Source organism: Scyliorhinus canicula, chromosome 10 (assembly GCF_902713615.1).
Source record: "Scyliorhinus canicula chromosome 10, sScyCan1.1, whole genome shotgun sequence".
NCBI classification, from domain to species: Eukaryota; Metazoa; Chordata; class Chondrichthyes; order Carcharhiniformes; family Scyliorhinidae; genus Scyliorhinus; species Scyliorhinus canicula.
In genome coordinates, this window is record NC_052155.1 from 90267401 (window position 1) to 90283397 (window position 15997).

Genomic DNA, 15997 nt, shown 5'->3' on the forward strand with positions numbered 1-15997 from the left:
TGGGGGATTCTCTTCCGCCTCCACCATGGTGGAGGCCGTGGCGGAAGAAAAAGAGTGCCCCCACGGCACTGGCCCACCCGCCGATCGGTGGGCCCTGATCGTGGGCCTGGGCACCGTGGGGGCACTCCCCGTTGTCCGATCACCCTGCGCCTCCCCCAGGACCCCGCTCGCGCCACCAATCCCGCCGCCACCAGAAGTGGTTCGAACCACGGCGGCGGGAGAGGCCGCCCAGCATCGGGACTTTGGCCCATCGCGGGCCGGAGAATTGCTGCAGGGGGCTCGCCGATCGGTGGAGCGTGATTCCCGTCCCTGCCAATTCCCGGGTGGCGGAGAATCTCTGCTACGCGGGGGCGGGATTTTCGGCGGCCCCGGGTGATTCTCCGACCCTGCGGGGGGGTCGGAGAATTTCGCCCATGGTTAGTCCAGTTACGTTTTTGGTAAATGGTAACCCTCAGGATCTCATGGGGGCTTCAAATTGGTGATGCCATTGAATGGCAACGGGAAATTGTTGGACAACTTCTTGCTGGAGAGGATCATTGGTTGTTTTGAAGCACAAATATTACTCCTTTTAATCCAAACTTGGATGATATCCAGGTCTTGCTGTATGTAGGCATGGGCAGCAGTATTAAATCAGAGGAATTGTGAATAGCAAGGAACCTATCTGATCTTACAATGGAGAGAAAGGCATTGATGAAAGAGCTGAAGAAGGTTCCTTGAGCAACATAATGGAGCTAAGATGATTTGTATTCCATAACTACAAATCCAATTGAGAGTTTTCTCCCCCCATATCCCCATCAACTTCAGTTTTACTAGGACTGCTTGATGCCACATAATCAATTGCTGCCAAGGTGTCAAGGGCAATCACTCTCACCTCACCTCTTGAAATCTAATGTACACAATGCCTCTCCACATTGGTCTTGGGGAAAATAAAGTGCAAATTGCTTTCCAATTAAAAAAAATACTAAACTCCCTGCCACTTCTAACTGCCATATCCCTAATCAAATAGTTTGCTTACTCCAACAACACTGTTGCTGCATGAATGGCTTTAAAGTTACTCGGTCCCAATTGTTACAGATCAGCGATAGAATTATAGGGGTAACATCAGGGGAGTGAGATGGAGCAACCAGGCCGTGGGTGGAAAAACAAATCAAGGAGTATGCAGAAATAATCCATTTCCACATGGAACAGCAGCTACAAAGAAATTCTTGCTCAGGACTCAATTTACTAATATATGCAGAACTGTCTGGGCGATATAACATGTGATTCCTGTTGCTGGTACAGCCCACATTAAGATCATAAAGGATGCATATGGGGGTCCAATGTCTTCAGGCTTGAATCACTGGCTCCAGAATTCAGCCTTAAAAAATATCTTTGACCAAATATTTGAATACCAAAGTTTAATGCAAGACGTACTGCATCGTGCTCCCCCACCCCTCCAAAAAATCATCAGGTTGCCTGTAACGACACAGCTATTAAAACCAGGTAGCTCAATTTAGAATATAAATCACAGAATCTCTACAGGGCAGGAGGCCATTTGGGCCATCGAGTCTGCACCGACCCTCTGAAAAAAGCATCCTACCTAGGCTTACTCTCCCGCCTATCTCCATGAGCCTACCTAACCTGTACATCCTTGGACGCTAAGGGGAAATTTTATCATGGCCAATCTACATAACCCGCGCACCTTTGGGCTGTGGGAGGAAACCGGATAACCCAGAGGAAACGCATTCAGACACGGGGAGAAAGTGCAAACTTCACAGTTACCCAAGGCCAGAATTGAACCTGGGTCTCTGGCGCGGAGAGATACTCTAGCAGGGTCAGATATGTTGACCACAGATACACTGCGACTCTTGCTTTACCACTGTTAATACTGCAGAGTGAGATTGAGCAATTTCAGCTCCAGTTTGATTCTGCACAGTGAGAGACTTTTCAAATCTGATGAGAAAGCTCACATACACTATAGTGCTGAAGTGCTGAATATTAGTTAAATACACATTTAGACAGTGCTATTGAGGAAGCCCATTAGCTATTGCCTTAATAGCTGCTTTGTAAATATTTTAATTATTATTATTTGCGTTTTTAGAACATGAAATAGCTCATAAAAGGCAGGCCATCAAACTCATTTTTTTGGTGCCCTTCTGCAGATACATCGTTTTTGAAATAGAGGTGCACTTATTTAAATCCTAGCAATCAAAAAGCAGACTTATAAACTCATTACTGCACAATATGACAAAGAATATCAATTTTATTGCAAAATATTCCCCCAAATAAATGTATACAGAAGCAAACGTATTCATTCAAATTGAACATTCATAGAACTGCTAGTGTTTGCAATTAGAAATTCTATGAAATGAAGCAAACCATATTTTGACACCAAAAAGCGACACTTCTAAAGATGAATTTATATTTCTTGATCAAAGTTGCAGAAAATTACATATCTATGAAAATACATCTATGTTTTAATCACTGTATATAATAGATCAAATGACAAACAGTGCAGAAAAAAAGATTTTTCAATGTCTGTACAAAAAGTCTAACATTTACCTGAATATCACTCCAAGTATCATCACCAAGTTCAAAATCCACCATGGATTAATCATCTTGGTACACCAGTACAACCTACTGTACAAGTTATCAAGAAAATATCCCTCAGTGTCCTCTCCCTGAGCTGTCTGCAAATTAATGATTCAGGAGAGGTGCAAATGAGCAAAGTACTACAGTAAGCAAATCAGTGGCCATGGTATATTGCCTTACTTTTTTGCAAATTTGCTACATAATCCCTAAGGTCCCAGAGTATTGTTTAAGGGTATTTACTATCCCAAAGTAATTTCAAAGTGAAAAAGGTGACAGCATTTTCACTGTTCTAACACTTGAAGCTCAAAAATAATGTCACAAAGCAAGTTTTTGTCAAAAAAGTTTAAAACTCTTGGCAAACATAAATTTTCCTCAATTCTAAAGTGCATCTGCTGTTTAAGGACAGTATATGATATTTTGAGTCTAAACAGTATTCATCCTCATGAAGATGAAATCATTACTTAAGTAGTTGTACAATTGCCAATTGCTGCTGGTATAGCTAAATCCACTTTTGTACTGAATTGCTCTGAGAGTCCATATGTTTTTTTTGCATCGTCATAGAAAATATTTCCTTAGGTTAATACAGTTCCCAAAGTTAAACAAATACATTGCTTTATGTCTTATTTATTGTATGATTGCGCATGCATGACTTATGAAGGGAAGTGGTAATAAGTAAAAATTGCTAATTGCACTAGCAAATCTGACTAATCAAGTTATATTAAATGGTACTCGCCACTTAAATGTTTAAAACTCTTATGCAACTTTAAAAATATCCTACTTTTCATCTTCTCATAGAAAATGTGACCATTGCCTCAAAATGTTCGTGATATCAGAAATCTCATGCGTATAATCTGAAGTATTCTGACTGAATTTTCAAATGTGAGCTCAGCATCTGAATGTAATGATTCCCTTCACTAATAAAAGGTTGTTATTCATACTCGATGGATTAAAAGTAATCAAGTCAAACCAATTTAATCATACTTTTAATATTTGAAACCTGCTTTATCTTCAAGCAAATGTCTTTTTTGTGGAGTGATTACTCCTAGAAAATGCTACATTTGAGGATTAAGAAATACATCAGTTAACATAGATACCTTTAGAATTACTTTTGTTCAGTGCTATTTTTGTCTATAGAAGGTTAGGTATGCTTTCAAAGATTCTGGTAATGGCAGACTCAGAATTCTTTCACGAAGCAAATTTGGAGAAGCCTCTTCCTGTTTGAGGTCTTCATTCATTTCTTTTTCTTCTTCCCTATTTTCTTCCATTTTATCATCCTCATCGCTGTCAAATGGCTGAGGTATCAACTGATTCCCCACAAATACATAGGTATCAATTTTACGCCTGCGAAGCTTCTTGCGCTTCCGTTTTGGTGCAGCCTTCTGAGGAACGCCTTTGGCCTGAATCTCTTGATTTATCAATTTTCTAAGATTGCGGCGAATGTAAATTCTTGCTAAATCCTGCAGGCATCGTACAGTTACTTGTGCTACAAAAGAAAATGAAACAGCATTCTTATTTAACTGATATTTATCAGATGATTACCGATGGTGTTGCTTACAGCCAGCAAGGACGAAGTACAATTTTCAGCTAAAGTGGGATTAAAGGGTGAGGGAATAAGTAGTCCTGGCCGTGCAGATGTAATTTAGCCCCCATTTTAAGTTTAATTCTGTTCTTGTATTCATATTACCAGTTATTATAAATTCCCACACAATATTCCTATACTGTATAATCAGAGTCATCCTATTGAAGGAAGGATTTAAATGCATTGTAAATAGTTCAGCGAGCTTTTCTAGGATAACAGCTGGAATGGCCGGGTTGTCTTATGAGGAAAGGTTGGAGAGACTAGACTTGTATCTGCTGACGTTCAGAAGAGTTGGAAGCAACTTGATTTAAACTTATAAGATCCTGAAGGGACTGGATCGAGTGGATGTGGAAAGGATGTTTCCTCTAATGGGAGAACTCAAGAGCTAGGTGTCACTGTTTAAAAAGGGGTCGCTCATTTGAGACAGGGATAAGGTATTTCTCTCAGAGGGTTGAGAGTCCTTGGACGTCTTCCTCAAATATAGTAGAAGCAAAATCCTCAAATTCTTTTAAGGCAGAGGTAGATAGATTCTTGTTAGACGAGGGGATGAAAGGCTATCAGGTGGGCGAGAATGTGGAGTTGAGGTTACAATCAGATCAGGCATGATTTTGTTGAATGGCAGAGCAGGCTCAAAGAGTTGAGTGGCCTACTCCTACTATGTGTGTTCATGATGGAAATTGACCATTTAAACTTGTCACAATATATCGTCCTGCAGACGGTAGTATTGGGAAGGCAAGGGAGATTACGATTAAAACTCAGCAAGATTACACTTTCCACTATAAATGTGGCCATAAAAATCTCATACCTGCTCAAAATTTTTATTTGCTAGTAGACATTTAAGTTTAGTCTAGCTGGAAACTGAAAACAACTATTTTCTGACAATGTTCGTTTAAATTATATTTGATGGCTTACAGTATTCTTAGGAAAGTGCTTGAAAAAGGGGTGAATTAATGACAAATGATAAAATAGCAGAGAGCAAAATTGATGGCTTCAGTTTTCCTGGTATCCCATGATAGAATTTCTTGACTCATCCATAAATTCACATTAAAGGCAATACTCTCTCTAGCTGTGTTGTGCAACCATAGGCAGTTGCACACAACAAACAGACATCAGAGGAAACATTGCTCAGAGGTGATCATTGATAGTGGTGGAAGAGTGGAGCTTAGTATCAACAGTATACACACAGAAACAGACTGCACGTTTGTAAATAGTATCACTATAGAATAGAAGAGCATTTGGAGAAAGTGGAATAAGCCAAAGAGATCATTTTAGTACTCTGGGCTGATTAAACATGGGCATAAAAAGCAGTAATTTCTGGAGACGCACTGACTGGTCTCGGAGAAGCAAGAGTGAAAACATACTAAGCCACTTGATCTTTAGACACTAAAAGTCTGGTTGAAAGGCCGAACGAACATTTAATGCATGGAGATTGTTCGGAGATCAGGAGACCCAGTTAATGGGTTTCTTGAACAGCATCTTTTAAATTATGTTCTGTTGGTTTCCTGCACACACACAGCCTGATTAGCAGGACAGAAGGCTACCTGAGACAGAGAGGAGAGTCTACATCATAAGGTGAAAAAGCAGATCTGGGTGTGGGGCAGAGGAGGGGCATTGGTGAGCAGATTGTGGTTGGGGTGGTGATCAGGCAGATTGCAAGGATTGTGGTGGGTTTGGGGTATGTTTGACTGAGATGCTGATTGGGTCTACAGGAGACATTTCTGCTTCTCCTGGTCCACAAGTAGTCCTTCATCAGGTTTTCAGCCATTCTGACCTTTCAACTGCCAGGATTCCCCCAAGCCTGGAAGTTAACATGAGAAACCATGCCTTATCCCGCCTCCATTAAAACAAAAAACATGGACAGGTGTGTTCCTGCTTTAGATTTAAAAAAAAAAAATTTAACCTCGACGATCCCAACCCAACAATACGAATCAGCAGCAAATATTGATTGGTAGGATCAACCAGAAGCATGCAGTATTTTCTTTATACCACTTCAGTATCGGTGCAATTACTTTCTATTTTGATGATTATGTCCTAAGGGCCTCAATCTTCTCAGTAAATTAAGAAGTGCAATCTTAAATCCCATAAAACAATTTTGTGACTAGGAACACTAATTAGAAAAATTTAAAAATAGTACTGACCTCTGCAACACCACATTGGACCTAACGACATCCCACGCACCCAACCTGGCTTTACAAAGTGACTAGGATCTTTAAACTTACCTGCTTTACGGCAGCGAGTGTCGTAAAAAAGGGGGCTTGGTTTCCTTTTGTCCGACTCTGTTGTACTTGACTGAAGGCCTTGAGAATCCGCTGCACTGCACTATTCTCAACCCACCCGATTTGGAAGGTCAGGCAAGAAAGGTGCAGCTGCATTCTAGTGCAAGTAAAAAGGAGCGGAGTGTCAATCCAATAGTGATTGCCACTACTTGTAAGTTTTGGCCCAAATACAGCATAGCTTCCTGAAGTGAGAAGTGTATATGTTTTTCAAGTGCGCTACTTATTCAGAGGACAGAGCTTTAAGATGCAATCAAGATACACCAGGCTAAAATTTGTGCACTGCTGAATCAAATAACTAGAGTAGTAGACAAGACATTAAATTACTAAGGGGGGGGGGGGGGGAGGAGGAGGAAAGAGTTCAGATAAGGATACATTTATAAGTCATAAGAAAAAAGTTGAAGGCTTGGGCAAAATTAAGCAGATTTTGTCAAGAAGAGACAGACTGAAATAACAGCACTAAGAGCATTCGTCACAATGATCATATTAGAGGGAAAATAGTGAAAGCTTAAAATTAAAAACACTATATTTGAATGCACAAACCATTTTTACCAATATAAATTAATGACACAAATAGAAATAAATAGGTTTGATCTCGTAGCCGTTTCAGAGATATTTTTTCAGGGTTATCAAGGTTAGGAATTAAATATTCACGAGTACTTGTCTTTTGGAAAAGTTAAACAAACTAGAAAAGGATTCCGGACAGAACCAGTAATGAAGAGTGAACTGAAAACTGAGAAAAAGTATCTCAGCCTAGAAAATCAAGAAGTAGAATCAGTATGGCTGGAACGGAGAACTGAATAAATGCAGAAATTACTGCATTGGTTATAGACCCCTCAACAGTAGTTATAAGAAGGGAAATAATAAATTCAGGAAATGAGGAGGGTGTCACGACAGTAACGCAGTAATTGTAGAGACTCTGCTCTTCATATGGACTGAGCAAACCAAATTGGTAAAAGGAGCCGGGATGATGAGTTCACAGAATGTAGTCAAGACAGTTTTCTCGGGCGGGACAGCAGCACAGTGGTTAGCACTGTTGCTTCACAGCACCAGGGTCTCAGGTTTGATTCCCGGCGTGATTAACTGTCTATGGGGACTCTGCATGTTCTCTCCATGTCTGCATGGGTTTCCTCTGGGTGCTTCAGTTTCCTCCCACAAGTCACGAAAGATGTGCTCGTTAGGCGAATTGAACATTCTGAATTCTCCCTGTTTACCTGAACAGGCGCCAAAGTGTGGCACTAGGGGCTTTTCACAGTAACTTCATTGCAGTGTTAATGTAAACCTACTTGGGACAATAATAAATATTATCAGAACAACATGTCAAGGAACTAACCAAGCAACAGGCTATTTTTAGATCTAGAATTGTGCAATGAACTAGGAGCAATTTGCAATCTGACAGTAGAGGATCATCTGGGGAACAGTGATCATATTATAAGAACTTTAGTAATGTTAAAAGTTATGTGGTGAAGTCCAAACATGAGGTGAGATTTTAACAAGTATACATTCCCTTCAGAATAGTAATAGAGAGAGAGAGAGAGAGATCGAGAGAGATAGATAGATGGAGCCAGGTGAAGGGAGGAAAACGAGGGGAGGATGTGGTCATAACATTGAAAAGGACGGCGAAGAAACTGAAAAGAGAGAAATTGGAATCAGAGTAAGCCATCAAGAAATCTAAAAAAAAACAAATGGTCAGAGCTTTTATAAGAGACAGGAGAAATAATGAGGCATAAAGGAATGGCAAAGACAATAAACAAATATTTGGATGGAAATTTTAACTTTTTGACCTGCCAGAAGTAGAAGAGCCTGAATAGAATGTGGGGAATCTGGAGTTTCAGCAGCACTTGTGTCAGTGGCTTTTTAACCAAAACACTGCATTTGCATTTGACTTCTGGGTTTCCTGATCAATTAGCATGAACAGGTATAATAATAATGTTCTGCATGACTCTACTCCAGGTGAGCTTCTTAAACAGCAGCCAAGATGGCAGTTGAAGGATTGTGGAGGCAGGACAATATTTAAACACTATACTACTGAACTGCTAATGTGACAAGGCTGAGGCTTGGTTCACAGATGCTTTCCTACATATGATGCTGTAATGTGCAAGGACCTGCAGGAAAATATGCTGCAATGCAAAATGGGACATGGTAACAAGTCACTTGGAAAATGACAATATACTAACTCGAGTCAACACTGTTGATCCAATTTTATAAAAAGGCAAGATTCAGCTTTTTGAGTGTGACTGACAGGTTAGATAGATAAGCAGGAACCAATGGGCGAGTCCAGTCGATCCTTCAGAAGGGATTTGATAAAGTGCTATACAACAGGCTGCCTCACAAGATTTGGGCTCATGGAATTGAGTGTAATGTATCAGCAAGGAATGAGAATTGGTTAACAGACAGGACAGCACAGTGCAACTAGTGTTTGGCCTCAGTTGCCTGACCTGCTAAATATTTCCAGCATTTTCTGTTTTATTTAATACACAAGAAACAATGTACAGCAGCAGCAGTGTGTACCAACTACAAGACACACTGCAGGAAGTCACCAATGCTCCTTCAACAGCACCTTCCAAACCCATGACCATTACCACCTGGAAGAACAAGGGCAGCAGACACATGGGAAAACCACCACCTGGACGTTCTCCTCCAAGTCACTCACCATCCCGACTTGGAAATGTATTGCTGTTCCTTCATTGCTGCTGGGCCAAAATCATGGAACTCCCTCCATAACAGCACGGTAGGTGTACCTACACCATATGGACTGCAGCGGTTCAAGAAGACAGCTCGCCCCCCCCACCTTCTCAAGGGCAATTATGCATGGCCAATGAATGCTGGCTTAGTCAGCAAGTCCACATACCGTGATGCATAAACGTAAGGTAGGGAAGTGTAGGGAAAGAGTTCTTGGGAGTGCGTGTCCACAGATCCATGAAAGTAACAAGATGGGCAAATAAGGTGATTAAGAAGGCATATGGATATTTTCCTTTATTAAGGTATAAGAGCAGGGAATTCACATTAGAGCTGTATAAAACAATAGTTAGACCACAACTAGAGTATTGCACACAGTTTTGGGTCAGTGCACTACAGGAAGGATACAATTGCACGAGAGAAGGCACAAAGGAGATTTATGAGTTTTGCCAGGAATGAAGAATGTTTAATTCTTAGAAAAAATTGGAATGGCTGGAGTTGCTTTCTTTGGAACAGAGGAGGTTGAGGGGCAATTTAATCAAGATGTACAAAGTTATTGGTGGGGAAGGGGGCAAGACAAGTCCATCCTATCCATTCTAATTCCTTGAGAGAGGTCAATAACCAGGGGCCAGACTTAAAAGTAAATATCAGATGCACGAGGAGAAATTCTTATCCAGAGGGTATTTGGGGACATAAACACACTGCCTGAAAGAACAGTCAAGGCAGAACATTAAAAAAAAATCCTGGAATGCAATGAAATGCAGTAACCTTCAGGCTTCGGACAAAGAGTGGGATTAGTCTGAATAGCTCTTTCAGTTGGCACAGACACAACATTCAAAACAACCTCCTTCTGTGCATGGAAACCTTGTTTAGTATTAAACTTTATATAATGTAGATGTGAGTTGCTGATGAAGTCCCTATTATAACCTTGTTTTCAATTACCTATTTAAAAATATCGATGAACTAGCTTGCCTCCTGATTAGATCAATTTTTTGCCGAATTTGTTCAGTTAAGCTATTAAAATGATGTGGTCGGATATTGTCCAGTATTATCAGCATAATCAGGTTGAAATCGTCAAACCAGTGCAAAAATGGGGAAATTTTAAATGCAAGTTATGTCAAACACAAGAATGGTTTCTGTAATCTTTAATACTGGTTTAATAATCATATCTCCCAAAGCTAGACCCGACAAAATCTGGATACAGTACAGATTGAAATGAGGAGAATGTGGAGTTTCTAACAATTGCCATTGCTCAAGGATGGGCTTCAATTTGAACAGGCATTAAAAGAAATATTTAATTTATTAGGAAGCTGATCGGTCCACACCTATGAAACTAGTAAATGTAACTATTGTAGTTTTTTTAATAAGTTATTTTCAGTTTTTAAAAATTAAGTTATTCACAGGTTGAGATCTAAACACTTATTAGCAATGCTTACTTTTCATGATAAAAGCATTTTCAACTTTATTGAGTTTGCATTCAAATATTTCAAAAAATTTTAATGTAAAGAAAAACAGTTACATGTTATTATGCTGATCAATTGTATCAGATCATGGAATATTTTATGATTGTGATTATGGAAATATATTTTGGTGGAAACCTGAACTACTAACTAGCACAATTTTAAACATAACTTGTGGCCAATTTCCCCAACTTGTGGCCAATTTCCCCAACCGCACCAAGCAAAAACTGACCCCGATATTTCTTAACATCAACACACACTGTTGAAAATGGCAAGGTGGAAAGCCACATTTTATTTTTTTAAATATGATTGAGGCTATAAGAGGACCAAATTGAGGAATGTGAATTGAAAAACCATATATCGTTATCTATGTATTATGTATTTTATTATCATAGCACAAAAATGATTCATGATAGTAAAGTATCAAAACGTGAAAAATTACTGCCAAACTGTTTTGTTAAATGTAATTTGGAGGGCCAGAGATTATTTTAAATCTGAAGCATTAATAATTTTGTCAATAAAAAGCAAATAAATTGTGATTGCTAAAAGAATAATAATTTTAATTTAAAACGGCCCTGAGCCTACAAAGGTTAATTTGGGCGAGCAAAATTAAAAATTAAAAACAAGTGAATTCATTTAAAATACAGTATTCAATCTAAAATACAATATAAATAAAATCACTGGAGCTTATACTAATGCTTATACCAGTTTTCATCATGCTAATAAAACAAAAAGTTAAATGATTATTCCTGCTGTGTGAGACAATACTGTGAGACACATTTAAGGTTGAAGATCATTAATTACTCATTTTTAATAATCACTGAAATAAGTCAGTGTGAAACAATTTGAAAGAAAATTCAAATAATCTTGATGCGCCATAACTTCCTTGGAGTGGTAATCAGCATCGTTGGATTGCCACTGTGCCCACTTACCTGAGCCAAATATCTGCCATGCCCGTCTCCCCAACCTTCTGACTCAGGCTGCGGGAGACCCAGGGGCACAGTTGTCTAGCACCAAAATCTTAAGAGTCGGAATGAAGGAAGCCACGCTCCTTTTTTTTTTTGTTGCATTAACTGCCATAAAGCAGATACGTTCTGTGCAGGTATCAGTCTAGGTGTTTTAAACAGCTATCCAGAGTTAGAAGAGGTTTTAATTCTTCTAATTTTTTCAGAATAACTATTAGCATAACCCTGACAGAACCGCCCGAAGTTTCTGATTTAAAATCACATTTTCAGAGCAGTTACAGCCCACCATTGTGTTCTACCAAAAATTAAAAGTTAGACTTGTTAAATTTACTATGAACAAGTAAATTAAGAGAATGAAAAAAAAAAACAATTATCAGTAAACTTATGAACCTCATAACTGCAATCTTTCACTATTCTTTCATTGATTTCTGAACACACTGCTACTGTTCCCAGCTATATTCATCTCCATTGGAATTCCTGCTAGAAGCTGTGGGTGATGTCATCAATGCAGTGGGCATATTGAAATTTTAGAAGATTAGATCTTATTCAAATGTTTTCCAACTTGTTGCAAAAACAATGGTTCACCCTGGTGCTATCATTGCTACACAGTGATGGAGTGAAGATATAAACTTTAAACAAAGGGAGTCGACAATTGTACAGGATAGGACGTCAAATTCAATAACTTTCAAATGTGTTTTCAATTGGCAATGATTTTCTGAGAGGCACTTGTTGTGCATGAGGTTATGTTAGTGATGCAAGATTCTAACATTTATTCATAAAATACAACCCTCAATACTTTTACGTTACCATAAGGAAGCCTTCAAGTAACGTTTTTAAAATTAAAGGTTTCTGTACTATTTTATTATTTAAAGTCCAGTTCAAATATTTTGAACACAGCTTGGCAGATCTCAGATTTATTTATGTGCATGCTAATAATATGGCTGAGCTGCATATTATTGATATATTTGTTACTCATACACCTATTGCTTGAACAGCAATATTAGATAGCTCAACTAATTTGTTTTTAAAAATTTGAATACTTACGTAGTTTTACATTCTCTGACTTGAAGCAATCTGATCTGTTTGGTTGGATAAGAGGAGCAAATGAAACAGCCAATATGTTTTTGGTTTCCCATGTATTTTGTCCTGTGCGTATTATCTGAGTAAGCTGTAGTGAAGAAGGATGGCACTGGATAAGTAATGCAATGCATTCTACAGATTGTTGTATTTTGTACTGTGTACAAGATACATTTTTCACAGGTAAGAGGGTCATAAACAGAGGCACATACTAAATGCAGCAAATGCAGCTGCTTTGCTATCAGCTGCTATTAAGAACATGCAATTAATGTCTATCACTAAATTCCATTGTATTTTTCTAGGTGCTTATGAATACAGAGCGAATCTTTGGCAATTATGAACTTATTTAAGCAATAGATATCTTGAACAGTAACATATGCATGCCTACCCCTACAGTTTGTTATTTTTATTTACGTGAATGTCAATATTTCAAACTCAATGGACTGCCCGTTGAACTACTAACAGTTGCGTTAATGAACATGTCAGAAAAAAAGTGAATGAGGAAGTTATAAAAATAAGAAATGTGCTCAAGCAAAATATGAGGAAAGTGCAGAAGCGTCCTGCTAAAGTAAATTACAAAAATGTTTTACAATGCTTAGTTCTACATTTCGGGTTTTTTATGTTTATGTCAATGATTAGGCAAGGATAACTTTTTACTTTGATACAGTAATTGAATCAAGTGCTCCAAGGTAAAGAACAGTGTGGATCTAATATGGCAGCTCCTGTTTCATTATTATTCTTCCCCCAACACAATTCCCAAGTCAGTGGTCTGGGCAAGGAATAGACAGAAAGTTTAATGCTCATTGATGTTAAATAAGCATACTTATTCTGTCGAGTACATCAATTAAGAATTGAATGAAGACTGTCCAAACTCATTTCAGATGAAAGCCTTCAATTTTGTAAATTTTGAATTCATTTTGAAGTTAAGCTCAGAGATGAAGAGACAATGTGCTAAAGTCTAGTCACATCATTTATACTCATCAACGATGTTATTTTTCAATTAATGCAAATTACAATATAATTGTCATACTTCGATTCTGTACTTAGTTTGAATAACAAAGCACAGTGTTCATTTTGTGTTCCAGGTGGAAATATTGACAGTGTAATGCAGGCTTAAAAGTGAATGATACAAAGAGTTGGTGGAAGAAAAAGGATCAGAAGAAAGAAAAGCTGAATGAGGAGATGGAGGACGAGGTGGAGCCTGAGCACACATCGTAAATTCTAGGCTGACAAGAACTAATACACAACTGCACAAAATTTCTTACTTTGCACAGAAAGTCAATCATTGAACTAAAGCACTATTCCTGCAGCCTCAACTCCACGAGGATTCACTAGGCAGTAAGAGAAATAGTGGGTGAAATCTTGTGCCTGCAATTGTCATCCGCGGGATTTGCGGCGTGAGCGGCAATACTCGAGAATCAAGAAACTAGATTCTCGTTGGAGAGATGGATTTTCCCCACCACTCGCCGGCGATGTCATGAGATTCAGGCTCTCTCATTTTAATAAATCTGAATGGATTTAAATGTCATTAGTGCCCCCCCCCCCCCCCATCAAATGATTCCCCCCTCATTAAATATTCATACCGTGGCTGCATGTTTGGATACCTCTGTGGCGCCGAGGTTAGTAGAGCCTCTGGGGTGTGGTGCATGCCTGGGGCACTGCCCTGAAAGGTTGGCACAGTGCCAACCTGACTGGGAAGGACTCCCGGTGCATCGGGTCTGGGGGTCGTTAGGCTGCAGCATATTTAAAGGGAACCCCAATCTTTTTGGAACCGTTTTTTGTGTCAGCCCGACATTTGCCAAATTCTGACAAGATTCTGCCCAGTGTGTCCGACAAATTTATGTTTTCCATGAGAATGCCTTTCACCTACGGCTTAAATATGTTTGCAATTGCTAAAGACTCTCATCATGCATTATTCAGATTTGTGTCTCAATACAACAGGTCACTTTGAATAACTATGGACAGAGATATTGAGTAGCAGATTCAATAATCGATGAAATTGAAAATCAGATGCTGTGGAAAATGGGCAGCTGCTTCAACGCTGCTCATTTTGCAGCACTGCCAGAGACGAATTTCTCCCAAGACATTTTCAAGGTAGATAGCAGCATCAAGATACTAATGACAACAGGGGGGGGGGGGGGGGGGGAAATACAGAAGCATTTTGCATCTAGGTCATATTGCAGAGTCCATTTGAGATGATGCAAAAGATAAGAAAGAATCAGCTCAAATGGTACAATTTGCAAAATATATTTGAATGCAAGGCGAGAAATTTTAGTGGTGGAAAAACCAACACTTCTCAATTCTGCCATGCTCAGTAGAAATTAGATTCTGGTCGTTAAAAGTCATTTTACATACATTCCTTCAAAGGTAATTTTCAATCCATTAATTTGGGCTGGATTTGAATTTAGGTCTCGCAGGCAATAGGCCTTGGCTGATTTTATGAGTGCTAATTTATATTAGAGACTGAATGAATGAGAGCCAATAAAATGAATGGATAAATTTTTGAATACTGCTTTAAAGGGCAACGGTACCTGATCTTCCATAGGCATAACAAGAATTCCACCAACTTTCAGAAAGATTTTCATGTAATTCTCATGATCCTTTTGAACTCCAGCTCCGCAATAAACACGGTCATACTGAAGACTGTCCGCCAAAACATCCAAGCAGTTCCCAACCACAAACGCTGGCTCACAGAATTCAAACCTATTAACAAAATTATGCAAGAGTTACTATGCCTTTGGTAAATTGATATAAACTTGCCACTAGACTTCTGTACAAAACCCTCCCATTTTGCAGGTAACTTCATGTCCAAATATGGCAGAATAACATCAATATTTTGATGTGTAAGATTGCAATGCTAACTTTTTTAAAAAGCAAAATGTAGTCAACAGTATCTTTTAACGCATTCTGCAAATAACAATTAAAATAATGAAACAGGATTGTGCTTTGTTGGGACACAATCCACAGTTAAACAAAGTGTGAACCACCTTGGCTCACACATGAAGATTGGCTAGGAGTAGATTGCACAGCAGTGCTGCTGCTATTCATGCAACCCTAAAAATGTAAAAGTCTCCAGAAAAGAGGGAAGAAGAAAATAAAGTGCCTTGCATTATACTGAAAAATCTTGATAGTACAAAATTGAAAAATAAACTGGTGTATTGTAAGACCCAACACCATAGATAATTAACTACGGTCCACAGGGGATCATGGATCTATTGGACAGAGACAACTGGTTGGTTATATACAGATTCAAGGGGCACCACTCCACAAGTCAGGGTGGCCAATTCTTCTAAAATAAAGTAACAAATACTTTGATTTTGGTGGCCATGAAAGCAGGGGGCTGGTTTCCATGAGAGGGGGGTTGATGGGAAAATCACCAACAACTTTCCAAAG

General features: G+C 38.9%; 1 protein-coding gene across 12 annotated transcripts in view; it reads right to left on the reverse strand.

The window, feature by feature from the left end:
* Positions 1 to 2211: 2211 nt before the first annotated feature.
* Positions 2212 to 15997, reverse strand: part of pcmtd1 (protein-L-isoaspartate (D-aspartate) O-methyltransferase domain containing 1) — a 101091-nt gene continuing 87305 nt past the window's right edge. For 11 of the 12 annotated variants that reach the window (XM_038809337.1, XM_038809328.1, XM_038809338.1 and 8 more), the window contains 3 exons: positions 15136 to 15307; positions 12572 to 12695; positions 2212 to 4054 (listed from right to left, as the gene is read on the reverse strand). In XM_038809337.1, the coding sequence (XP_038665265.1) occupies positions 3690 to 4054; positions 12572 to 12695; positions 15136 to 15189 (543 nt within the window). In that variant the 5' untranslated portion in view covers positions 15190 to 15307 and the 3' untranslated portion in view covers positions 2212 to 3689. Of the gene's footprint in view, positions 4055 to 6369; positions 6524 to 12571; positions 12696 to 15135; positions 15308 to 15997 lie in introns of all 12 variants that reach the window. The other variant, XR_005462063.1, reaches the window with a different exon arrangement.